Source organism: Poromitra crassiceps, assembly GCF_964638095.1.
Source record: "Poromitra crassiceps genome assembly, chromosome: 11".
Lineage (NCBI taxonomy): Eukaryota > Metazoa > Chordata > Actinopteri > Beryciformes > Melamphaidae > Poromitra > Poromitra crassiceps.
The window spans coordinates 42798888-42826098 of NC_139643.1; the positions used below are offsets into that span (position 1 = coordinate 42798888).

The 27211-nt window shown below is 44.3% G+C and overlaps 2 protein-coding genes across 3 annotated transcripts in view; one reads left to right on the forward strand and one right to left on the reverse strand.

The window, feature by feature from the left end:
* Positions 1-1022: 1022 nt before the first annotated feature.
* azin1b (antizyme inhibitor 1b) lies at positions 1023-12090 on the reverse strand. Its single transcript, XM_083646244.1, has 11 exons — positions 11929-12090; positions 10879-11022; positions 10003-10206; positions 9500-9673; positions 6201-6373; positions 5639-5852; positions 5182-5256; positions 4398-4563; positions 4166-4281; positions 3580-3797; positions 1023-1359 (listed from the first exon to the last, which is right to left on the reverse strand). Exons 3-11 carry the CDS (start codon positions 10102-10104, stop codon positions 1284-1286), a joined length of 1314 nt encoding a protein of 437 aa, XP_083502370.1. The 5' UTR covers positions 10105-10206; positions 10879-11022; positions 11929-12090; the 3' UTR covers positions 1023-1283.
* Positions 12091-15709: 3619 nt separating this feature from the next.
* The window catches only part of atp6v1c1b (ATPase H+ transporting V1 subunit C1b), a 100191-nt gene continuing 88689 nt past the window's right edge, over positions 15710-27211 (forward strand). Inside the window, exons 1-13 of one of the 2 annotated variants that reach the window (XR_014553168.1) lie at positions 15710-15849; positions 16622-16802; positions 17049-17116; positions 17712-17797; positions 18043-18137; positions 18333-18424; positions 18920-19018; positions 19888-19956; positions 20703-20795; positions 21208-21301; positions 21696-21793; positions 25089-25212; positions 26099-26465. Coding sequence is in view for 1 of the 2 variants with exons in the window: in XM_083646461.1 (XP_083502587.1) it covers positions 16671-16802; positions 17049-17116; positions 17712-17797; positions 18043-18137; positions 18333-18424; positions 18920-19018; positions 19888-19956; positions 20703-20795; positions 21208-21301; positions 21696-21793; positions 25089-25212; positions 26099-26197 (1149 nt within the window). In the remaining variant the exon portion in view is untranslated. Of the gene's footprint in view, positions 15850-16621; positions 16803-17048; positions 17117-17711; positions 17798-18042; positions 18138-18332; positions 18425-18919; positions 19019-19887; positions 19957-20702; positions 20796-21207; positions 21302-21695; positions 21794-25088; positions 25213-26098; positions 27175-27211 lie in introns of those variants that run through there. The other variant, XM_083646461.1, reaches the window with a different exon arrangement.

Sequence of the window (27211 nt, forward strand, 5' to 3'; positions counted from 1 at the left end):
AAAAGATCATCTATAGACAAAATGTATTGGTGTTGAACTTGAATAGACACAGGTTTTTTTTTACAAGACTGTCAACAGGTAATCAATACAGAGCAAGATTAAAATCAAGTGTACATTTATGTAAACGGGATTTGATTTAGGAAACAAAACACCCCAAAGATGGCAGGGGGTTCCATCTCCGCAGAGTCGTCCATTTTGTTGCATAAGGTTGTTGTTCGGCCTGGAGTTCGTTTAGCTGACAGATCGTTTGAGTCCGTCAGAGGGAGGAGCATAGCGGGGGAGGGGCCTAAATGAGAATATCTTCCACAGAAACTTTTCGACAATACAGGACAGGCGGGCTGGAATGTTGACCACATGTTGCCCCCCGTGCCCCCATGGACACCCTTACCCCCACTCTCACAGGGCGAGGGTGGAGGTCAGGGGATCCCTTACCCCTCCTCACAGGGTGAGGGTGGAGGTCAGGGGATCCCTTACCCCCACTCTCACAGGGCGAGGGTGGAGGTCAGGGGATCCCTTACCCCTCCTCACAGGGTGAGGGTGGAGGTCAGGGGATCCCTTACCTCCCCTCTCACAGGGCGAGGGTGGATGTCAGGGGATCCCTTACCCCCCCTCTCACAGGGCGAGGGTGGAGGTCAGGGGATCCCTTACCTCCCCTCTCACAGGGCGAGGGTGGAGGTCAGGGGATACCTTACCTCCCCTCTCACAGGGCGAGGGTGGAGGTCAGGGGATCCCTTAACTCCCCTCTCACAGGGTGAGGGTGGAGGTCAGGGGATCCCGTACCCCTCCTCTCACAGGGCGAGGGTGGAGGTCAGGGGATCCCTTACCCCTCCTCACAGGGTGAGGGTGGAGGTCAGGGGATCCCTTACCTCCCCTCTCACAGGGTGAGGGTGGAGGTCAGGGGATCCCTTACCTCCCCTCTCACAGGGTGAGGGTGGAGGTCAGGGGATCCCTTACCTCCCCTCTCACAGGGCCAGGGTGGAGGTCAGGGGATCCCTTACCCCTCCTCTCACAGGGCGAGGGTGGAGGTCAGGGGATCCCTTACCCCCCCTCTCACAGGGCGAGGGTGGAGGTCAGGGGATCCCTTACCCCCCCTCTCACAGGGCGAGGGTGGAGGTCAGGGGATCCCTTAGCCCCCATCTCACAGGGCGAGGGTGGAGGTCAGGGGATCCCTTAGCCCCCCTCTCACAGGGTGAGGGTGGAGGTCAGGGGATCCCTTACCCCTCCTCTCACAGGGCGAGGGTGGAGGTCAGGGGGTCCTGGAGGGACAGGGACACAGGACAGGCTTACATGCAACACTGGACCATGGAGAAGTTCTTCATGGTGCTGTCCAGAGCCAGGCCGGCCTCCTGCATTTCGTACCTGTGGGCAACACAAAGCAGTGGGATCAGCTCTCTATACCAGTGGTTCTCAAATGGGGGTCCGCGGAACCCCAGGGGTCCGTGGCACTTTGCCAGGGGGTCCGCGAAAAGTTTTAAGGTAAAAAAAAAAAAAAAAAAGGTTTTAAATGCTACATGTTCCTTATTCCTTCTCAAACTACTTCCTACATGGTGCTAGTCTATCAAAATATCTTGGCTGTCATTGATTGTGTTGCATTGTGGTTTTCTGTACTGTTGACAAATTGTGATATTGTAAGTCGCTTTGGACAAAACAAAAGCGTCTGCTAAATGACGTAATGTAAATAACGTATATATATATACGGTATATATTTTTTTTGCAAAATATTCATAGTTCAATGAAAATAGTTTATGCTTTAAATCTAAAATGGTTCATGGATTACATTCTAATAACAAACCTATCAAATTAAAAGTCAAGCACGTTACCGTGGAAACAATTAAGCTTAGCCCAAAATCACAAATCAGAATGAGGGGGGTCCCCGGTATATTTTCTATCTTGTAAGGGGTCCTTGGCTGAAAAACATTTGAGAACCTCTGCTCTATACACCTCACAGCTCTCTGTTACGTCTATATTGATACATTTAATATGAAAAACAAGAAATGATATAAAGGTAACAGAAGCCCTGCTAAAAAGGGGTGAGGTCCAGAAAGCCTGAAATGTTGAAAACCTGGGAAAAGCCTTGACTGATGTTTCAACCTCTCACAGTCACTTGTCCTCTGATGCGTGACATAGTTTTCTGGGGAAAAGTCTGTCACGCAAAAAAGGGGATTTCAGATCCCCGACCCCTTTCCCTCTAGTGTGAGAATGCAAAACAGAGTGTGGCATTATCGCCTGTGGAACTACGCGCAACACTAATATTGACTATATTTGCACTGCAAAATATGGAATACCTTTTTCATATGTCATTTCTACGTTCTTTTTTTTTACCAGTTTAAAAAACAGAACAATTGGCAAGTTGGGGAGGGGGGGGGGACCACAAATCCCATTCTTTTTGCCATAAGCCGGGGACTAAAACAAGGATCCGGACTGTCCCAGTGACTGTGCCCGCCTTGTTGCTGAATGATTGACCGGGGCTTACAAGGCACATTGTTCTCGCTGGCTTGACAGCTGCTAGAAAGATAGTTGTGTTGCCTCCTCACTCCCCCACCACCACCAGACAATGGCTGCTTACATGTTTGGACGTTATTTATCTAAGAGATGACAACTGGCAGAATGAATGACGCTAGTGAGGTGAGACTATTTTGAACATTTGGACTGCTGCAGCTAACTAAACTCACTTAAAATACCTTTAAGGTGAATCCCTTCCCTATGAGGTGCCTTTGAAGTGATTCTATAGGTTCCCGTGTGTGTCTCTGGGGTGTGGTTGGGGGTGGTGGTGCACCTTTTCCTTTGTATTGTACCACTCTGTGATGTGTTGTCACCAGGCTGTTGATGTGTTCCGTTCTGTAGACACGTCTGTGCTTTTTGTGGCTTACATGTCATTTTTGTAGACATGTTTGTGTTTTTGCATAAATTGGGCGAGACCATTGACACATTTCCTGCCTTGGCTGGACAATAAAACAAATTATATTCTATTCTATTGGTTGGAACATTGCTTTTGGTTTCTTTTGGGTTTTTTGAAAATTGAATTTCTTTTGCAATTGGTATAACCAAGTTGTTTTATTTTTTGTTGCATGTGGATTGCTTGATTTCCAGTGTGTATTTCTGTTGTTGTTGAGCGGTTATTGTTGGAATAAAAATTTGGTCACAAATAAGTAAATAAATAAATAAAACAAGGATCCGGATAGAACCCAACAGCTTCTGAAATGGCGACGACATTAACAGTACAGTGGCACCCCCCATTCAGGCTTTATCTTGGGTGTGTCTTTTCTCCTCAATCAGGAACATCTCAGTAAACGACCACACAGGAAGAAGGAGAACGAGGCCAAAGGCGGAACCAGAGACGATGGAATTCAAGCAAGACGGCCCAACTTCAACTCACTTCCTGTCATTTTGTCACGTGGGTTTTGCCCGTGGTTTTCCACGGACACGCCCACTTCGGAGACTTTCGGCAGGTCTGACTCAATGGTTGACCACGCCCATTTAGGAGACTTGCTGCTACCATTTGTTAGAATTGGCGGAGCCTGCGGTGACCCATCTATAGTAATATGATATCTATGGCGGAACCCATTCACACACACTCACCAGTCAGAGGTGGAGACGGTGTAGTAGACGGGCGGCTCGGGGCTGCAGGAGAGACAGCCGAGTTCCTCCAGGCCACAGGCTCCCATGTTGGAGAAGAGCAGCCAGTCGCCCACGCTGAGCTCCGGCAGCAGGCAGCGCTCCACCACCTGGTCCAGCTCGTCCAGCGACGGGCCCCACAGGCTGCTGGGATACACCTCTTCATCGGCGCGCGGCACGCGCTGCGCGGAGGACATCGAGTTAGCCTTCCTGGCTAATTACGTCACATCTCCACACTGAGACATATGCTTACGAAACAAGGTAATACTAGACAGCTGACCTTTCTTCTCTGTCCTACTTTGACTTTCATCCCCCATCCCCCCCCCCCCCCCCCCCCCCCCCATATGTTGCCCTTTATGTTGAAAAGCCAGATCCGGTATACGTTCTTGTCCAGGTCAACAGTAGGTCACCATCTAAAGCAATCCTAAACCTGCTTCCTATCAACGCTCACAATGCACATCCTCCTTCTCCATTCATCTAGACCTCCTATCGGATGTGTGACTCATCATCACTGAATAGGGCGAGCTCTCTCGAGTGGAGACCTACTGACCTTGTGCACTGATGGGGTGGGGATGTTGCTTCCCAGTAGCTTGCGGCTGAACGAGCCGTACACGCCCTCGTTCAGGTAGTACAGGAACTCGGGCTCGTCGCCGCCGCTCAGCTCACCTGTAAAAAATGCACGGCACAGTGGGTGTCACTGTCGGGAAACGTACGACATGAGATATCATCTCTGAGGTGAAGACAAAGTGAAGGCGTCTGAGAGGACCGCCTAGTGAGCTCACCTTGGGCGAGGCTGTCCCAGTGGCGGCTCACCACCTTCTTGCCGATCACGTTGACAACCAGGCTGAAAGCAGACGCCACGTAGAAGCTGCCAGGCTGCGCCAGCACTCGCACGCCAGACAGCGGGGGGAAGTAGGCATCCAGCAACGGCATGACCGCACACTCAACCTACAAAAACACACACACACACATGTAGGGATGAAACGATAACCGGTTTGAATGATAACCGCGATAAAATTCCTCACGATAAGCGTACGCTTTGAAAAACACGGTAAATACTGTCCATCATCAACCAAAGTTGCCAACCGTCTCCCAGATTCAGACGCGCAGCCTTGGAGAAATGATTTCAGTGAGTGTATCAATCCTTTTTGGCTCTGAGTTTTCAATATAAAACTTGATTGAAATGATTTCTGAGTGTATTAGTACTTTTTCGAAAATTTTCAGCACATTTTAACAATACCGTGATGATAATGATAACCGTGATAATTTTGGTCACTATAATCGTGATATGAAATTTTCATATAATTTCATGTCATGATACAGTGAGTTAGCACTCAGGTACAGGGAGCTTGCCAGCAGGGTACAACAACTTCACCTGTCGGCATACATTGGTGTTATTTTAGCCATGTTGTACATTTTGGGAGCAACTTCCTTTAAATGGTCACATATAATTATCATTTACTCGGCTAGTATTTGATACCAGGCTGTTTAGTTTAGTTTTATCATTTTAGATTGCAGGTATTTGAATAACGCATTAATAACATGTTATCGAGGCCGTTTGGTTACCTGTTTGAGCTGAAACTCTGAGCCCGTGAATCCGCCTCCAACGTCCAGGATGTTCATGCTGAAGCCCAACTCCGCCTGAACACAAACAGCCAACAGTCACATTTAGTTATTACTCTAAATGGAATAGACACAACGTTTACAAAGGGGTGGAAATAATCTCATAAAATGAACTGCCCTCTACACATGGCAACTACAGATTCAACATTTCAAAGTCAAGACATTTTCCAGACTTTCAATTCTGTCAAATAACACTCTAAAGATGATTACTCTTTACAAAACCAAATATCACAATATGTAACTTTATAGACAATTTTGTCAATTGCAAAAATGTTTAACATTTGGAAATAATCAAAAATCATTTTCCAGAGTTTTTCCAGACATCTGTAGGAACCCTTTCTCTACCGACATGACTTTTGCGAATTCTGCCACAAGCCCAGTTGAAATCCACAGTGCTCACCCCCATGTCAAACACACAGCGGGCGTCCGACAGCGCGTGCGTGTAGGCCTGCGCCAGGTCCTGGCAGGAGGGCGGGACGTGGAAGGTCACCCCCACCACCTGCACCCCCAGCTCGCGGGCCGCCTCCAGCAGGTGGCGGCAGCTCTTCAGGGAGCAGCCGAACGCCATGCTGGTCTCAGCCGCGTGGGCCTCAGTGGTCAGCTGCAGCAGCAACCTGCGAGGGGACGGGAACACGCACAAGTCAGGGATCATAACATAAAACGTGAAGATTCATGCGCCGTGCAGGGCCAATGATCACCAGACACAGAGTTTCTATTTCAGGTTTATGACTGACATATTAACAGCAGCTTTCGCAAATCTGTTTTCACCAAGAGGCGGGACTTTCAGTTCAGAGCTGGTCAAGTCAATCAGCTTTATGGATTTTCCACTGTTTATGTTGAGCCCAAAGGCAAAATGAATCTACTTGCCTATTCGAAGAGTAATTATCTCATCTTTCCAGTTCTGCACAAATGCAAATGGTTCAAAAACAAGTCTGCTTTTACAGTGTGCTTTCTTCACTTACTTTGCACTGGGGTGCAGGCGGGAGATCTTGCGCAACTCGGCCTGGCTGTCGCACACAAGGTGCTGGACCTTGTTCTTGGCAGCGTGCTTGACGTGGGCCAGCTGCTTGCACACACCCGACAGGATGATGTTCTCTGGTGACACGCCGTGCTCCAGCACCAGGCTCACTTCAGCCTGGGGGGAGAGAGAGAGAGGACAGACACACAGAGTCATCATGCTAGCAACATTAACACATTCAGTGCCAGCGACGCCATATGGCGTCATTAGAAATTTACCGTACAGTGCCAGCGACGCCAAATGGCGTCATAACTCGATTTTTTTTTTTTGACGGGGGGGTGTCGATCTATGCCTCTTACATCGCCTCTTACAATATTCAGAGGTATTGAATGTGTCTAACCTATTTTACAGAACCCTTAGGTGGCGACAGCGCTCTCCAGATGAGAGAACGTGGAGTGAAACACACAGAAGAAGTCATTGGGGGGAAGGAAATCGCATCGCATCCGTCCGTATGCAGCGGCTTCATTGAAGCAACGTTTAGCTGTGCCCCTGCAGCAGCCAATCTGCTATCACAATTGAGCACCTCGATGTCCGCTGCAACAGCCTCCGTGTCCGCTGCAACACATGATCAGCCGTGGATTTGTTATTATTCTCAACTGGAAGCATGGGAGCTGGTACACGCGGCTGTAAAAAAGCAGGATCTAGCTGACTTTTTCAGTGCTGAGCACAGGCAGAGAAAACGAGAAAACAGCAGAGCAGAGAGACACTCCTCCCACAACGGGGGGGGGGGGGGGGGGGGGGAGGAGGAGGGGGGGAGGTGGGCACGCAGAGCCAAGTACACAACACAGACCCAGACAGCAGGACAGGGTTGGCAAACGCAAGCCAGAATATCCGATGCCCACCAGCAGCAAAAGATCAGCAAGAAGCTGCAACCAGCAGCGCATGCAGGCGCCAGCGCTGCTGGTTTCAGCTAAAAATATTATTCTTCCAAACAAAATTCCCTTGCCTTCACTGTTTTATTGAAGGAAATTATTTTTGAGGTGTGACTACATCAGAAAATTAGCTTCAGAGTCAGTGATGTGCTTGAAATGTTTAATTTCACAAAAGGCTCATTATCTCAGCTCGTAGAAAAAAAGCTCTGTTTTTCGTTCGATCAAGCTATCTTCTCCGGCTCATAACTAAAGAACGGAAAATGGGATCAATAAACTTTTTTTTGCAGGTGATAGAAGAGAGTCTCATCGTTATTTGTGCGTGTTCAGTGTTTACATAGTAATTATTAAAGAAATTATATGACTGTTTTAAAATGCATTGCGGCCTATGTGGCACAGCAAGCAACCTTTTGCCCAAGGGCCGTGGCACTGAAAGTGTTAACCCAGAAAAACCTGGAAAGCCAATCACAAACGCCGGGGGTACGAAGGTTAGCTGTGTTGCATAAGTTGAAAGGACAGCACTTATTAGATAACTAGGAATCAATTGAGTGCTCGTCATGTAACTGTCCCAAACTGTCAAGTGCTTTCATAAAAGGTCCAGTGAAGCCCATCGCTCCTGGATGGTAACGAAATGAGGCCCGACAAAAGTGTACATCATCGTACTGTTACACCAAAAACACACTCCTTAAAGTCGAAGTGAACCGGAACGGAATGCAAGAGCGCGAGCGTCGGAGACTGAAAACAAAGCTTGTCTGAGATGACAGGGTTGAGAGGCGGACCATATATGGTGTCGATGATTTGATTTGACAATTCTGGGGACTGGCTTTGGCCACTCCTGGCGTGTTTCACCCCCCAAATCGAGTGGGATTCAGCGTGTTGTCATGCTACGAGAGTGGGATCCGCCGACTACCAGGCAGCCAGCTACTTGTGTGTGGAACGAGCGGACAATCCGATGCATGGGTGCTGCCCGCCCGCATGGAATCTCCGAGGGGAGACCCCTGACAACCAGGCTCTCAGGCGCACGCCATTATCGCTGTTGCGGTAAATACAATATTCCTGGAATGCGAGTTTTAACGAGCCAGTTACATTTCTTTGCATTGTTAAACATTACCGCTTTTGTTTTTTGTTCATGTTTCATACAATTGGCCAAGTTAGTAGTTAGTTTATAGAATAGGAATTATGTCAGATGACAGGCACTAGGCGCCATTTTCTCTTTCATTTGGAAGAGAAAATTATCCTGAAATGAAGATTTGATTGACAGCTGCCATGTCGTGATATGATTAGCTGAAATGGGGTAGAAATTTGATAGTACTAGGCGACGTCAGCAAACTGTAGATTACTGTTATGAATGAAATCTTGAAAAATGAACTTTTGATGTGAAAAAGTGTGAAAAACTAAAGAAATTAGATTTTTGTGATTTTTTTTTGGCATACATTATTAACACATTCACTGCCACCAGTTTTTTTTTTTACTGTAGGTAGCTTCTGCCAAGGTTTTTTTTTGAGGATTCTGGCTCATCTTTCAAGAGCCGAGGATTATTTTCTGCTAGTATTTTGTGAACACAAAATATCTCAAAAGAACTAATAGAATGTGTGCTTTCTCTGTCTAAAAGAGTTAGTTTGTAGAGTTAGTAGTTATGTATGCATTAGCAGTTGAATACAGCATGGTTTCAGCGTCTGAAAATTTAAGCTGAGATAAATGGCTTTTTGTGAAATTCGATAGAACAGTCACTTTAACCATTTATTTTTGGCATCAGTAAGTCGTCAGACATCTAAACAATAGTTTTGAACAGTAATTTCCTCCATAACAGCAGGAAACCCCCCTCTCCTTCAAACTCCTCCCTCCGTGTGTGTTCTCCTCTTCCCTCCGTGGCTGCAGCGGGTGTGTGACAAGCGAGTTGCTGTCTGTGCTGCCTGGCTGCCCCTCGTCGGGCGAGTCTGGATGGGCTCGCTCGTTTCTTGGGGTTTCGGTTGAGAGCTTTGATGAAGCTTTTGCGATTCTGGTCTTATTTATGCTGCGTGTTTCAAAGTGTGTTTCACCCGTAATCTATTATGCAAATTTGCAATCCCCCACCGCCAGCTCCCTGCGCGAAAGCGAAAGCGTTTTCGCCAATCCATTTTCATGAGAATGGCTTCCTCACGCGGCTGTTTTTTCTTGGCTTTCTCTCATCTGGAGAGCACTGTCGCCACTTAGTGGGTCGGTAAAATAGATTATACACATTCAATACTTCCCATATTTTAATAGGAGATGTAAAAGGGGTTGATCGACGTCCCACCGTCAAAAAATAATTAATAATTAATTTTTGGGTTCAGCTTGACTTTAAGTAACAAACCAACAAAGCCATCTCAATTCAACGCCAAAGATGACGGCTTACCTTGTTGGTGCAGACGAAGCCCAGGCCCAAGGAGGCAAGCACCTCGATGACCGCCGGGCTGCTGTTGCACTTCACTGGGTAGTAGGGCCGCAGCTGTGGTGCCATGCTCTTCCAGAACACATGCTGCCGCATCAGAGCGCCCAAGTCTCCCACCACGAAGGCGTTCTTCTCCACCTGCAGGACACAACGAGGGGATAGAGGCTGCACTGAGTACACCATGCAACAGGCTAGTGTGGGAAATTGATGACCATTATAATGCAGAGTATACTATCGCTGACAATAAATGAATATTGCCCCGAGCGAATAGGGGTAGAGTAATTCTACTGGGTCAGGATTACAACCGATCCAATTCCTTCAGATTGACAGGGATATTCTTGACGAGGGTCAAGAGGATTTGTGGGTCATTTCGATAACAAACGGGGGAAACCTTTCTCAGATCAAAATGGTCCACCGTGAATATTTGTGGTTAGTTAGTTGGTCCGCGGCCTGTGAGCTGAACTGACCAGAGCCTGATCGCAGATGTGTCCATCAATGACATCGTCAAGGGTCACTCCTCCCTCCTGGAGTTCAACGATGTAGCTGGGGTGGTCAGCGAGGCCTTTCATCTCATCCGTAATCCGCTGAGCCGACAATCATAAAGAAGAGTTAAGCAAGTCAAGGGGGGGGGTCACGACTGAGCCAATGGGTTCCTGCCGGTATGCAACAAACTGCAAAGAGACAGAGGGAGACAAGAAAGTACATCACAAAAAGAGAAGCTGCTTTGATTTAAGCAAATCAGACACATGGAATATACAGGCATGGCGCCGATGAACTTTCACCCAGATACATTTCTTGCTTTCAAAGTCGGCACCTATAAATGGATGCATATGCTCACCCACACCACACCTACTTTTTATCTGCGTTTACTGCCCAAAAGTCAGGCTGGAATGTGCACACGTCATTAGATTCAGGGCAAGTGTGAATTTTCTTACTTATGATATCTCAAAGAAACATTAGCTTCCACTGACACAAAACCCAAGAACCAAACTCCTCCCCCAATTTACTCAATCCAAGGACCAAATTCCTTACGATTTAACCAATAGAAGTATTGACACCACACACTCGATGTTCCAAGAGGCAGTGCCTATCAAACTATAGTATAATATCATACACTGACTTGATATGAACCAGACAAGCTACCTCATACACATGGCAAACAATTACAACCTGCTGGCCAGATTCTTCTCAGAGCATGTGGCAATTAATATAAAAAGCATGTGTGTAGTGTATGTATACTATTATGTATATGTGTGTATATATATATATATTGTGTGTGTGTGTGAGTGAGTGAGAGAGAGAGGGTGTGTCCTCATGTGTAGACTAGGCACCCAGCTACTCACATGGACAAGTCAGGAGATGGACCTGTCCCACTATCAGCTAGGATCCCAAGGCGGCTCAGCGTTGAAGTCAAAGTGCTCCCGGTAAAGAGCCGCCCCTAGGCCTTCTGGGTAGCGCCTATACACCTGTGCAGAGACAGGGGAGCCCTGGGGAGTAAAGACATTAATTAACATGTGATTTTAATGCAGAGAAAAATAAACTGTGCCCAATTCAGATTCACTTTTATTGCCACAGTAGGTAGTCAGATTACATACGAGAAATGTGACTTAGTGTAAGTATTCAGCGTAGCAGTCACATCAATAGTCAGAAGACGAAACAATACAGAAAGACAATCACACAAAAATCAAAGGTTGGCCAGTGATGTCATTCATACACAAAGGAAATGACATCACTGGTCCACAACTTGACTCAATAACTGTCAAACTAAACGAATGAATGCAAAACTGTTTACAGATTTCGGATATGTCTAAGATCATGTGCAAAATAAATCAGCATCGTTTTCCGGTGAAGTTCTCCTTTATATGGTTAGTAGTTAAGGTCTTAATCACGCTTGCATGGATTGCGCATGCGCTAGTGGTAGCGCAGATGTCAAGACTTTACAAATGACAGATAAAATCGCAATGTGTTAGCAAAACAAGGCATGACTAGCTAGCTGCCTCATGACCGATTTGGGAAATGTGGTTATTTGGAAACGTGAAGTCGACAGCTCCACTGCGGTGCTGTTGACATTTCCTTTTGGTGAGCTAACCTGGCTAGAAACGCTAGCGGTACATGTCGCTGTAGAACAAGCTATCGCTAGCACTTCATTTCACCAAATAACACCACAACAAACCTCCATTTTACTGTTGATAGAAGTTATGTAGTAAGCATTCGTCAAGATCGCTTCATAATGAACACACACGTTTTGAAAACAGCTAGCTACATAACATGACCATAAAGGCTGAAAGCAATGAATCGGGCCGTCATGTGTGGCAAGGCAGAAAGAGCAGCCCGCCATGTTACGGCGCCAGCTGAATCCAAGGAGAGCAGCCCAACTGTTTCATTGTACTTACGTGAGATAACGGCCAGAATGTTTTGGAAAATCGTCTTCTCTTTTTCGGCGGAATTTTTAAAGAGTAGTGGGCACAGCGATATAAGAAAGAAAGTGGACTATGTCTGCCATATGGTCGGACAAGGAGCGAGCGTTGGTTCACTAATATGTCTCTGTCTCTCTCTCTCTCGGCTGGTGGGTGGAGAACTAGCTTACTGGAAGCGAGGGGAAGTGGAAAAGATAATCAACGGGCTGGGGGCGGGCCCTCCACGTTCAGTTCTACCAATCACCTCTCTCCGTTTTTGAGCAAATACCAAATATGCATTTCCGAATAACATACAGGCCAGGGTAGGTCTGTTATGTTTATTCGGGTTACATAACCCCAAAACTTTCCATAGATGGCAACTCGTTATCACTCAATCGTTCTTTTGTTGGATCTTTGAAATTATACGCACTTGCAGTAATACAGTAATATAGTGTTACATTTTGATGTACCGGTACTTTTCCCAGGAAAGGAAAAAAACGTGCACCTGTTGATGGAGCCTAATTTTGGCAAATCTTCACCTGCCACCCCTTGTCAACACAGGCAAACAGAAACAAGTCAGTGATAGAGACAGTACTGTATCCAGGACAACAAATCCCATCAACAAATCCAAATCTTGTATCCATTCCGTTGTTGAATGTGTTAAATATCCTATAATAACAGTACTGAAATGTCATGTTTAGTCACCTCACTCACTACCAGTGTTGGGCAAGTTATTTTCAAAATGTACATATTACTAGTTACTTTCATTTGAAAGTAATAAGTTACTTTACAATATTACTGTCTGTGTAGAGTAACTCGTGACTTATTACACTACTTTTGCATCACCATCAGTATATAAATGGGAGCTAGGGCTCTGTCTGTCTGTCTGTCTGTCTGTCTGTCTGTCTGTCTGTCTGGGCTCTGTCTCTGTTTCTGTTTCTCTGTCTGTCCCACTGATGACATCATCAGTGATGTCATAAATGACAATCAGTGAATTACTCACACACCACACAAGGCTATAGTTCAGTGATGATGTCACTGATGTCATCGAGATGCCTAGTTTACCAAAACCACAGCAGCAGCAGAATAACATCGCCGCCCCGGAACCATCCCGAAAAATAATTTCAACTGCCTTGAAGTTAGTGTAAACAATCCAAAATTCTAAATGTTATTATTTTCCTTTGTTATTTATTGTCATCTATAGTGTTATTATGCATAAAAACACACAGTTTGATTAGGAAATGATTGTATCTTAAGTGTGCTTTGAGTAAAAACAAAACAAAAAACAAAACAATTTGTAACTTGAGTTACTTGACAAAGTAACTGGTATAATATTACTGAAATCCTATAAGTAATAAGTTATATTACTGAGTTACTGCTAAAAGTAATGCAATATGTTACTTTTGTACTAAGTTATCCTCAACAATGCTCACTACACATCTGACCCTTTTAGACATAATATAGGCCTATTATATTTCCAAAGTTCATCAAACACTCCTCTGCTGTAATTAAACCCTAGGGTGTGGCAGAAACTTTGTACCCATCTAGAGCTAGCTACATGGGTGATTTGAGGGCAGTGAGATGTTTGGCTTGGTAACATGTTCACAGATTTGACTTGACCCAGTTTTGAATAAGCAGTGCTTATGCAAAACTTGTGCTGGATGCTGCCAGAACAGGATCCAGCACCGTGCGGCCTACACCTAGGCCTACTCTGAGGCCTACACCTAGGCCTACCTGCATTCCAGTGTTATGCTCATCATTTACAAATCAGCACTGTGCAGCTTAAGTATAGTGTAATAATGGACAATGTAAATAGGAAAACACAAGGTAAGCAACATAATTTATAAAGCTGTATTTTTGTGGAAATATCTGTATTGGTATTTTCTCATAAGTGTGCAGAAATCACAATTACCTCATCAAGGCTCATGCAAATGATATGCAGGAAAATATAACTTGACTGAACTTGACTGACTGGCAGATCATGGCTCACGTTTGTTCATAAAGCCTTTAGATTATATCTGCTTTAGATATCTGGCTTTTACCTTTTTTTAATCTTCATTGCAGGCCCAGTATAGTCTTCACTGAAAGAGCAATGCATTGCTTTAGATTAAAACTTTTTAAAATCTATGAAAGATCTCAGTTTGTATTTTCACCCCTGATTTCTTTCTCGCATGCTCTCCGTGAGCTTTTGAAGACATTTGTGACTGTAAGGACACAGGCCTCTGTTTGACTGTGTGGCTGGAACGGGCAGGGTCAAAAGCCTATAAATCTTCTAACCGGAAAGATCTGAATGAATCGTGGAATGAGGGGATCTTTCTTTTCACAACCTTGCTGAACTTGAGTGAGAGCATGCCCCTGCAAATGTTTTTAAAGGAGCCTGTTTCTCTGGACTTATATAATCAGAGAATAAACATGTTTGCCACAGTGGAAGATTATGGCGTGGAAGAATTGATATCACAAACTTTCAAGACACAACCAAAATGCCCCAGTAGAATGGCAGCAGACATGTTGACTCTCACTGTGTTCCTGCCAGTGTCTCATGGAATGCAGTGGATTATTACGATTTAAGAGCTTACTGGATATTTTGTTATTTGTCAATGAGCCTTTGTCACATTCACTTGCAAACACCACTCAATTGGATGAGAATAAATAATAATAGGCAAAAAAAAACTATTTCATTCAGCATGGGAGCATCCATGCTGAATGAAATAGTTTTTTTAGGACTTCAGTACCTGGCTACACCACTGAATGGCTGGCAGGAGAATGTGTTCCATCTGAAACACTTGGTCGTATATGATTTGTCTTTCTGTGCCATCTGGAGTAAAGCAGCGCATGACTTGATCTGTGGCAGTTCTATCTGTATTTAATTTTCTAGCCATTCTGGCCCTTATCTTTGTTTTATGGCGGTCACATCATGTTCACAAACAATGTGGCCTAGAAAACACTGGCTTATTCTAGACAGTGAGGAAAGCCCTAAACACTTCCTTTGGCACATGACCCTGAGAGTTTGAAGGCTGGAGGCTGGCTGGCCTTCTTTACTGTGTTTTGGACTATTACACACTTAGGTATGAGGAATGTTGAGATTTGGACACTGTGCTGGTAGGGATAGAGGTACAGGTAAAAATGTAATGTATCAAATGGCTACCATGTTTATTTATCTAGTCTACTGGAATGGTAGGTAGTACTCTTCTTTGGTCTATTGTTAGATTTTTATCATAGCTTTGTAAATTTGAGAGACCTTTACTAGCCTAGTAAGCAGAAAGTCTGAAATTCAGTCTTGCACTTAATATTGGATTAACGCACATGAATTGCACATGAATGAATTGAGGGATTGCACACAGTTGAATTTGTGAGCACTAAAATGAAAAGGCTGTCTGTTTCACTGAAGTTGATTCACTTAATTGACAGTTCTGACTATGAGGCTTATTGAGTGATGTAGTAGATGCACCTTGCCACAAGAGGTCGGTATTGAGACATCTCGACAGCTATGTCGACGGCTCTCAAAACAAACACCCGTGTTGCCTCCAGGTGCAGTCGGAATTATTGGAATAAACGACTACAATATACTCGTAATGCTACTGGGAAATAGTCGGATGTTTCAGGGTAGCGTTACGTGAGCATGTCAACCAGACAACAACTGAATATCTCCAACCAAAAGCAAATTAATACCCACAAGCATGGAATCCGCCGTATTTCTGACTTGGTGTTCGGAATCAGGAGCTTGCGAGGAGCACTTAAACGCAGCAGTTTTTGCGCATACTCACAACTTCTCTGGTCAGCTGACTTTGTGGATGCTGTTGAAGGACCTCTGACTGTATGAGTCGAAAACCTCCTAATAATTGAACGATGCATCAACAGTTGTGACTATTTTGCCGCATTACACCGTGTGGTCCATCACCGAAGCCAGTAAACGCGTCTGTAAGTGTGAACCATACTCCTGTTTCGATGTCGTGACAGCGACTGCCATGCTAGCACGCTTACTGTATGTCAGCAGGCTATCCTTGCTGCAGCTCTATTGAATGGGAATCTACAAATTAAATAACCAGCTATTGTTATATGGGTTTGGTGGTTAACATACAGAAGCGTTTACCGTGCTAGCCGGGTAACAGAAGCGTGTGCACCATGTCTCCAACAACACAAACACATGACATGATCACATGACAGTCAATCAGCAGATAGGGAGGCCAGTCTGTCTTCTCACTACTTCAGTCAATGATATAAACAACCAACTCGGTGAGTGTGCTGTCTGTGTGGAGTGTGAACAGCTTGTGTACGTGAGGAAGTCCTGCCAAGACAAGAGGCAGAATCAGAATAGAACCATAGACTGAATAGAACCCAAAAAGGGGAAGAAGCGGGTTCATAATGTGACACTGATTCATAATTATACTTCTCTCTTTATATGCTGCTGTAAACACTCATATGGATGTGTGACAGATCATGATTGATCATATTCTTCTTTTGCTTAAGAACAATATCAATTACCCACAATTTGATCTGTCTAATAATAATAATAATAATAATAATGTACTTTATTGATCTTGAAGGTAAACTTATCTTTTTGCCTGCCCCCTTCACGGCAAGGTCAGGGTCTTGCTCAAAGACACTTCAGTAGGGTGGATGCTTGCCGTCATGTAAAATGTAGGTACCAACGTTCTCAATAATGTCCTTCTGGCTCTATCTCTTACCACAGTGACTCCCCTGTATCAGAGGCCCGGTGAGCGACCTTCCCGCCTGCAGCCATGACAGAATTCTGGTTGATCTCCGCCCCGGGGGAGAAGACGTGCCAGCAGACCTGGGACAAGATGATGGTGGCCACCACGCGCACCAACAACATCTCCACCAACAGCAAGTTCAACATCCCTGACCTCAAGGTGAAGAGTCTGCACCATCTGTCTGTGTTGTTTCTCACACAATTCTCACACGCAGCTTTCTCTCGGCTCTCCTGTGGCGCAGGTTTTACACTGCTGCAATCCCTCCTGCAGGGGCCACAGCTGCGTCATCTGTAGCTAAAACCACTGTGGGGGATGCATTAGTGGACACCACATGGAGGATGAGGGAACTCAAGTAGTTTAATAGCGCGGGCTATCCCTTTATATTTTGTTTTCTGTCCCCAACAGGTTGGAACGCTCGATGTCTTAGTGGGTCTGTCTGACGAGCTGGCTAAACTCGACACTTTTGTGGAAAGGTATACTTTGTTGCTATATGACCAAGTTCAAGGATGTATTTGTACCTATTAGTTTATACTTGGAATAGCTTGTTTAGATTGGTAGTTTGTTGTTGTTGTTGTTGTTGTTGTTGTTTTAGGCCTGTATTGCGAGGAAACAGGTCTGTTTTTGTTAGGTCTTAGGAAGAATCTGGTCAAAACAACAAACGCAAATTCGCAATAATTGCGACCACATATGCGAATTTCCGAAATGCAGGATTGCAGGGGCAGCCTACCCTACTCTGCCTCTGCCATCCTGCATTTCTAAAGTTGGCATAAACACACACACACACACACACACACTTCACCTCCATGCCAGATTCCAGAGCCCTCTCCCCCTGCCATCCTGCATTTCGAAATCCCCCCCCTGCCCCCTTTTAGCCAATGAAAACACACACACACACACACAATTACTTGAACTTGAACTTTTTGTCGACCAACCGACCGACAGACGCTGGTCGCAGCTAAAAAGAGACTATGAAGCTGAGTTCTATGACAAATGTCTGTCACATTCCAGTACCTCCTCCACCCACTTTCTTGTCTCTGTCTTGTTTCTCATTCTGTGTTGGCCGGCCAGTGTGGTGAAGAAGGTTGCCCAGTACATGGCCGATGTTCTGGAGGACAGCCGAGACAAAGTCCAGGAGAACATGCTGGCCAACGGAGGTAATACATTAAATTGGCTCGAGTTGTTCACAGGAGCATTCATATTATATCAGTGCCGTGTTTGGTGAATTGAAGGAAGTGGTGTCAGGCCAAGGCCAGATTTGATTTCTTTGATTAGACATACATCTCTTGACTGTGTATATTCATTTACACAAACGTTATGGGACTCGAGGCCTACGTAATGCAACTGGAGGTTATCAGTTACTCGATGTTGATGACCTTTGTCTGGTTTCTACTCTTCCCAGTTGACCTGGTCACCTATGTCACCAGATTCCAGTGGGACATGGCTAAGTATCCCATCAAGCAGTCATTGAAAAACATCTCAGAGATCGTCTCCAAGGTACTGTGGATGATATCGACGTGGCACTGTGTTGTAGTTTGTACCTTGAGGGGAAACCCGTCTGTGTCTCCATTCACCCATACTTGCAGTGATGTTTGTGAATGGTACAAAAGTGCATTTGCATATCTTGGTGCAGGAAATGGTCCATAGCCTGCAGCCTGTAGTGGCGCTCACCCTCTCCCTCTTGGTTTGTAGCAAGTGTCTCAGATCGACAATGACTTGAAGGCCAGAGCTTCAGCCTACAACAACCTGAAGGGGAACCTGCAGAACCTGGAGAGGAAGAATGCGTAAGTAATGCCATTAGTTATCTGTTCTTAAACATTGATTATTCCAAATACATTATTGTTTTACAGTCACTATATTAACCAACAGCACACTGTCCATTGACTTACTGTATATAGCCAACATGCTTTGATGACTCAGAAGTGTTATCTAAAGCTCTGTGTAGACTTTTATTTGTTTTTTGATAATTTCCTTATCCTTTTACAAATTATGTTATTGTGCAGTAGAATATTGTTAACTTGAACCCCTGGAGCGTGGACATTATTCAAAATATCAGAAAGTAGGAAAAGGCTGTGATCCTCCTATTATAAGAATGCAAAGTCTCTGTCAGCTATTTTCATCACACGTATCCATAAACAAATTCCAGAATGCACAATTAAGCCTTTGCCTCTTTGAATGATTCTTGTATTACCTGTCCATTTAACTGCTCTGTTTGGAATTCAGCAGTTTTTGGATAAAGAAGTTATATGAAGATATGAACTGTATATGTTGTCCTGTAGGGGGAGCCTGCTGACCAGGAGTCTGGCTGACATAGTGAAGAAAGAGGATTTCGTGCTGGAATCAGAATACCTGATTACCATGCTGGTGGTCGTCCCAAAGTAAGTACACCACCATCTGCAAGACCTTAATACATGGTGAGGGAGAAATCCTGAAGTAGGATTTGTGTTTCACATATCCTAATTCCAGTAACTTTATTTTAAGTACTGTAGCATAGTGCAGCTATTCTCAACCACTGGGTCGTGGCCCACTGGTGGGCCCCAGAGCACCGTGTAGTGGGCCGCGGAGGCAGTGGTATTACCAAATAGATAAAAAAAAAAAAAAAAATCATGATGAAAGCTAGTTATTTATTTATTTTTTATATCTAAATGTGCTCAAGAATTTTTATAAATCAAAAATCTCACAATTCAAATGCATAATTTCAATGACTTTTTTCTCTCATTTATCTGCGAATGTGGTCCTCGGAAAAGTGGGCCTTAAGTTACAAAAGGTTGAGAACCCCTAGCATAGTGGATATCGATATTGTTTCTTTAGTCCGCACTGTAGATCGGGTGCATATTGGCCTTTTACTAAATATTGAATATCAGCCAGTTATGGTGTCCACCGCCGATTGGATGGAGGGTCCTTCCTGACCATAGCTTCATAAAAAAACAGCCTGTAAACCCTGACGCAGAGTTTTATTTTCTTTGTACATTTATTTTGAAATTTCTTTGTTCTTGTAAATTAATTCTTCATTTGCAGGCCCAGTGTATCCCAGAGTTTCCCCTATTGAATTAGTTGTGTGCGTCACTCGTCCGACTACGTAAATGCAGTTCTGGGAGACACTGAGTATTTTTTATTGTATGAAAAAGGTCAAATTGAAAGACATTGAAGTAATGGTTATCAGCAACTTCAGTCTGAAAGTGTCAGTAGAAGCGTTGTTCAGACAATATGTTAATATGGAAATACACTGTTTATGCACTCTCACCAGGACAAACTATGCGGAGTGGCAGAAGACATATGAAAGCCTGTCAGAAATGGTTGTGCCGCGCTCCACTAAGTAAGTACTAACCCACTAGTTTAACTACTAGTCACTAGTACATTCAGCACTGTCACATGCTTATGGTTGTTTATTTAGCTATCAACCAATGGGGAGGAATTTTGCTCAGTGAGTCATTAGCAGTGTTCAGTGAAACAGTGTGCAACATACAGATTGACAATGCACATTTTACCTGCAGCCCATATATATATATATATATATATATATATATATATATATATATATATATATATATATATTGTAGAAGGAATCTCCTGCGCTTCAACCCCTCCACAGAGGGAGGTCGGTGCTCTCAGAACAGGACAAATTAATGCAAACAGGTCAATGGGCCACTTCACAAAGGACTAACCCAATGAGTGAGCTGGAGCACACAAAGTCACTTCAATACATTTAATAAGGAGCTAAACTGACGTTTTGACACGCACTGCATCTTCTTCAGACTCTGAAGAAGACGCAGTGCGTGTCGAAACGTTAAATGTATTGAAGTGACTTCGTGTGCTCCAGCTCACTCATTGGGTTAGTCCTTTGTGAAGTGGCCCATTGACCTGCAAGCAGATGTTGCCTTCAAATGCTGTCGGAAAAGCGCTGCATCGTCTGAAGCCAGTGCTGCACTACTATACGTTTCCCCCCCGTAAATTAATGTTTCCTATTGTCTGTAAGAGCCTGCCGAAATGAGTTAGCGCAGCCAGTATACCGTGGGCTTGCTTTACCCTCCTGCTAACATCAGTCTGTGTCTGCTCCTCCAGCCTGCTGTTTGAAGACCACGACAGCGGCCTCTTCAGTGTCACTCTCTTCAGGAAGGCCATTGACGACTTCAAGCACAAGGCCAGGGAAAACAAGTAAACTCCTCCACTTACATCGCATCTCTCACTTACCCGCAACAATTCAAGCTATTCTATTTTGAATTCGAGCTTGTCTCTGGCCACACCCCTGAATCTAATGGGCCACAGTCTCAAATAGCAGTCATGGCTACACAGGATTCAAGTACCTCTTTACAAACCACTGCCTTTTGGCCTAAAAATAAGCAGCCTGTGTGTCTATTATAAACTGTTTTGTCGGCACTTGATAGTCACTCCAATAAGCACGATGCAGTATGTGTGTGTGTGCGTGTGCTGTGGTTGTCAGTTTGTCTGTTGATTGGTATTTTGCATGTTTTCAACGTTTCCCACAAGTGTTTTGGAGGCATGCATCTCTTTGTGTTAAATCACCGCTGATTGCCAGCTCTCTCCCATTGGTCCTGACCTACTGTAGGTTCACTGTGCGTGATTTCCAGTACAACGAGGAAGAGATGAAGGCAGACAAAGAGGAGATGACGCGTCTGTCCACTGACAAGAAGAAACAGTTTGTACGGCTGCCTTTTCCTCCAGCAACATCAATGGCCAAATAGGAAATAAAACAATTTAATGCGGCAGACTCCAGTAGGGGTTTTCAGACTTTTGTTATGCCAAGGACCCCCAACTGCATAGCTATTTGGCTGCAGTCTACAGCATATTGTTTGTATGTGTGTTTCTATAGTTTTAGATTTGACCTGTAAGACAGACCTGTAGCTTATAACGGTCTTGAATAATGGTTGAAAGAGTGAAGCTAGTGATTGTTTCAACAAATCTAATTTTTTTGCCTGAATTAACGAATTCATATATTTTTAGGACAATATTAGTTTCACTATGTGTACATTGTACATACTGTGTGTGTGATATGTACATTATCTGCCTACATAAATGTTGTTACTGTCCATGCAGGGTCCCTTGGTACGATGGCTGAAAGTGAATTTCAGTGAGGCCTTCATCGCATGGATCCATATCAAAGCCCTGCGTGTGTTTGTGGAGTCTGTGTTGAGGTGAGGACTGTGAAGACATGAGGATTGTGAAGACCACAGGAGCTTGCATGAGTAACAACCTCAAATAGTGTTATCAACCCCCCTATATACCCCTGGTCATCAGTGAGTGATGTCATCAGTAGGGCTGGGTTAAAAAAATCGATTCTCCGATTTTTAATCGATTTTCATTTTAATCCTCGATTATCGATTCATATGTCCAGAGATCGTTTTTTTTTTTTTTTTTTTTTTTTTTTTTTACTAAACAGGCTAAAATATTGTGCTGTGTGTGGTAGTTGAAACATAGTTTCAAGTTGACGTTTAATTATGTTTGTAGTTGAAACAAAAACATAAATACTGTAGGCTACATGAATGGAAATGTTTGATCATTATTAATATCTACTTTTAGAAATTATATAGGCTGAAATCAAATCACTGTGCATAATTGTGAAAGTGTCTTTATTGACAGATGAAAAGGCTGTTATTTACCCTTTGTCACCACGTGGTGAGTAAATATATGTGTAACTAAAACCGTTAAAATTGACAACAGGTCTGCAACTTTTTTTCCCCATGTATCTACTTGGCTGGTTGGAAACCCCTGTGTTACATAACTGGACAGTCATGTAATTCAGGGTACAGCTCAAAAACCACGTTTTGGTATCACTAACCAAATCAATATTGAAAATTGGTCGAATCGGAATCGAATCGAATCGAATCGAAATTAATCGATTCGCAACCTTGTGAATCGGAATCGAATCGATTCTTGAAATTTGAACCAATACCCAGCTCTAGTCATCAGTGATGTCACTCGAACAATTTGTCCCTTCATAAATGTGGCGTACACACACATAGCTGAAGAAATGGCTGCTCGAGCAACGCATCACAACTGGCCCCTCCACGATGCCGCCGAGGCAGGAGACCTGGACAAACTGAGGAGCCTGCTGCAGGAAGACCACTTCAGAAGGCTGATCAATGAGTGGTGGTCGTGCTCGCAGCCAGGAATGGCCATGCTGCCTGTGTGGCCTACCTGATCACCCAGGGAGCCCAGGTAAACCTAGCTATTGAGTACGACTACACGCCTCTCTCCTGTGCTGTGGGCTATGGTCACCTGGACTGTGTCCGGATCCTCTTGGAAGCCGGGGCCGACCCCAACAGAAGACCCCGCACATGCATCTTCTGGGCTGCCCAGGATGGAAGGCTGGACATACTGCAGGAACTCATCAGGTTCCATGCTGTGGTTGACATAGACAACTATCACAACCTCCCGATGTCTCTTTACAGAAGCTCGTGCTTCCACCACCTGGACTGCTTCCGCCTGCTGCTCCAGACCGCCGGCGTTCTGACCCGTAGCGTGGCTTCTCGCCTGCTGGAGTGTGTGCTGTCGTACGGGTGCGACGTGGCCTTCATCCAGCTGCTCCTGGACCACGGCGCCGACCCGGCCCTGGTGACCTGGGAGCAGGCACAGCTGGAGGAGAGGGCGGATCCCGAGGCGCTCGGGCTCTTTCTGGAGGCCAAGAGATGTCCTCGCAGTCTGGCCCACGTGTGTCGGATGCGGATTCGCCAAGCGCTGGGCACACATCGCCTGAACCAAGTCCACTCCCTACCACTAACACAAGTGATGAAGGACTTCCTGCTCCACCAAAACTGACTTGAAGGACTGTCCGTTTATTTATTTTCATTTCCTAGATTTAGTTCTCCAGTGACTGTGTTTCAAACAAATCCAGGACCAGAGATTAAATACCATCAGCACACACCACCTGTAGCCAATCTTACTGCTATAACTGGAGTGCGTCCGTGTGTGCTCGGTTCATCATCTCCAGAGTCGACACCCTAGAATTCTAGTAATATTAATATGACGTGAGGGTCAGTTAGCTTTGCACAGAAACAGTCGGTAGAAATACTTTTGACTTTTATGGATGATCTGATTAGATTTTGGTGGTCAAGGTCAAAGGTCAAGGTCACAGTGACCTCTCGAATGCCATTTTCAAGCTTGTTAACCCGATATCTCAGGAATGGAAAGGAATGCCTTGATGGAATTTAATCAAATTTGTCTCAAACATTGACTTGGACTCAAGGATGAACTGATTAGATTTTGGTGGTCAAAGGTCAAACAAAGGTCAAGGTCACTGTGACCTCTCAAACGCCATTTTCCAGCTTGTTAACGCAACATCTCAGGAATGCCTTGATGGAATTTCATCAAATTTGCCTCAAACATCGCCTTGGACTCAAGCATGAACTGATTAGATTTTGGTGGTGAAAGGTTAAGGTCACTGTGACCACTCGAACGCCATTCCCAAGTTCGTTAAAGCGATATCTCAAGAACGGCTGGATGGAATTTCTGCCAATTTGGCTCAAACGTCGACTTGGGCGCAAGGATGAACGGATTAGATTTTGGTGATCAAAGGTCAAGGTCACTGTGACCTCTCCAACGCCATTTTCAAGCATGTTAACGCCATATCTCAGGAATGCCTTGATGGAATTTCATCAAATTTGCCTCAAACATTAACTTGGCCTCAAGGATGAACTGATTACATTTTGGTGGTCAAACTTCAAGGTCACTGTGACCTCACAAACGCCATTCCCAAGTTCGTTAACGCAATATCTCAAGAACGGCTTGATATAATTTCTTCTGATTTGGCTCAAACATAGACTTGGACGCAAGGATGACTGATTCCATTTTGGTTATCAAAGGTCAAAGGTCAAGGTCACTGTGACCTCTCGAATGCCATTTTCAAGCTTGTTAACGCGATATCTCAGGAATGTCTTGATGGAATTTCTTCGAATTTTCCTCAAACGTCCACTTGGACTCACGGATGAACTGATTACATTTTGGTGGTCAAAGTTCAAGGTCACTGTGACCTCACACACCCAATTTCCAAGCTCTCAGGAGCGCCTTGACGGAATTTCTTCCAATTTGCCTCAAATGGTGATTTGGACTCAAGAATGAACTAATGGCGGAGGCATAAGTCCGTGTTTTGCGGTCGTTCTAGTTTACTTTTACTTGAATAAGCAATTTGAATCAGTACTTCTAATTTTACCAGTCTTTTTATATTGTACTAGCAAACACTGCAACAGGAAGTACACTGGGAGAAATATCTAATGTTTATGTTGTCGAGTTGAAACCGTCTATACTCTAAGAAGAGAGAGAACAAAGAGGAAGAATATGAAATATGAAAGAAGGAAGAATAGGTCCAGTCATTGAATTCAAATACAGGACTATCAGATGGCAAAGTTATGATTCCATCTATCTGTATTCTTCCTTTTAGTGTCTGTTTGTTTCATGTTCTTACTTTGCATTGACACTCCATGTAATTTGTAGATATGGCCTGCCAGTCAACTTCCAGGCCATGCTGCTGCAGCCCAACAAGAAGAACATGAAGAAGCTGAGAGAGGTGCTGTCCGACCTGTACAAACACCTGGACAGCAGCGCTGCTATCATTGACGTGAGTCTCCTCACAGCCTCACTTCTCAGTCCCACTTAGTACTTTCACATTTTGGGATTCTTCACTATACTTTGTAGTGTATATACTTTTTTGGCTGGACCACACCAGCGGGGCCAGCCCTAAACGTGAATGTTGACGGACTGAGTGAAGTTACACCAGTGGCGGTCGGCCACCCATACATGGTGTAATACTGTATGCGCTGCTAGTTAGACCAGTAGAGTCTGATAGCTACAGCTCGCTAGCTGCTGACCATTAGCTATAGATCGCTAGCTGCTAACATTAGCTACAGATTGCTAGTGGTTAACTTACCACAGCTGTTCCCAAAACCCATTCTTGCCGACAACGCCAAATTATGTAATAAAGAGGTCTCCAGCAGGAGACCGAAAACCGAGCCACACTTGAGCAGAAAACATGCTTGTCAATAGCCTTGACTTGGAGCCTTGCCGGCGGCAGCTAGACCCATATACTCGAACATCAGGTTGACTAGATGTTAGCCCAAGGAGAGAATGTAGTGCATATACTTGGTAATAGCTTTCACTCTCTCCTGTTATCTCCCCATCTACATTATATTATACTTGCGCTGTTCGTCGAGTCACATTTTTGAATAAATTCTTGTTGATCCATCTTATGGTTCTGGCTCCTTGGTTGCCTCAGTGTCACTCCTACCCGGTGAAATGAACACATCACACGGTACAGCTACAGCCACAAATTAGGTTTTGACCTAGTCTTTTCCCCCCTCTTCATTCTGCTCTATTCCTTGACTGTGTTTCTCTCCTGTATAATGACTGTTCGTTGTTCTTGCATGTTGTGTGACTGATGGTGTTATCATTTCATTTATCACATCTGGACATTGTTTTATATTTGTATAATTCCTTTTCACTCACAGGCCGCCATGGACATCCCAGGACTGAACCTGAGCCAACAGGAGTACTACCCCTATGTTTACTACAAGATCGACTGCAACCTGCTGGACTTCAAAGTCTAGATGCGTTGCCTTGGTCACCGTTGTCATCATCATCATGACAACCTGGCTGTTACTGTGACATGCTGAACCACAAGCTTTCATTTATTCACACTCTTCTTTTCTTTCTTTTGTTTTCCTCATTCTCCCAGTCTTTCTCCCTCTCCCGCTCACGCTCCTGGTCCATTCCCGGGTCCATATTCAATGAGCCATTAGGAAAAGGGAGGGCTGATCTGGCGATTACGAGTCGGGTCACAGAGCAGCATAAATGTAAGAGGTAACCTGGGCTCTGGTCAGAACTCTTATAGGAAGATGCTTGAATAAATGTGGACCCTGAGCTTCCTCTCAGTCTCTCTTCCTCTATTTACCATTTCCCAACCCCTGACAGGGTGGACATTCCCTTTGGCAACAAAGAACATGGTAAATACTGCAGTGTACTGTATATATTGTTGATTTGTTTTCCCTTTATACCGTATATTCAGGGATGCAAACTAGTCACCTTATTTCATCCCAAAATAGGATGATTCAATTCATGATTTTTAGTCGTTTTGTGCCTGCCCTGGTATATGTCACCTTTTCCAATCTCCATGAGTTTGCATCCCTGTATATTTACTGTCTTAAAAGTAAAAGGGGGTAGGGGGGAAGGCAAAAAGGTATGTTAAATATAGTATTTATTTTAAGACTCTGAAATGAGTTGATAGAAATGGGTTTTGTTTATTTAATTTTTTTGAAGGTGCTGTGTTTTTAGCTCCATGTGAGGAATGTCTCTGTAGAAGTAGATACAGTATGTTACCAATAGTATAGGCCTATCTATGTTTTCCTCAAGCTGTCAACATGTCAAAATAATATTGAGGCAGACAGGTCATTTTATCAAGAATAAATAATTGTTTGTTGATTGTATGCTCCTGTGATTTCTGTATTGTGTTTAAGTGCAAATACTGTAGTGTCACTAATTGAAATTTGAACCAAACCAAATATCTAAAATAAACATGTAAAATACAGTATGGCTATCAAACTGTGTAAGTTGTTTGAAGATGG

What these genes read in the sequence shown, in the direction of transcription:
- azin1b (XM_083646244.1), bottom strand. Translation starts at nt 10,104, where the DNA reads ATGAAAGGCCTCGCTGACCACCCCAGCTACATCGTTGAACTCCAGGAG. An exon ending in CCACCCCATCAGTGCACAAG is followed by an intron (nt 3,798 to 4,165) that starts GTCAGTAGGTCT and finishes TCCTCCGCGCAG; the next exon opens with CGCGTGCCGCGCGCCGATGA. An exon ending in ACCGTCTCCACCTCTGACTG is followed by an intron (nt 1,360 to 3,579) that starts GTGAGTGTGTGT and finishes TGTTGCCCACAG; the next exon opens with GTACGAAATGCAGGAGGCCG.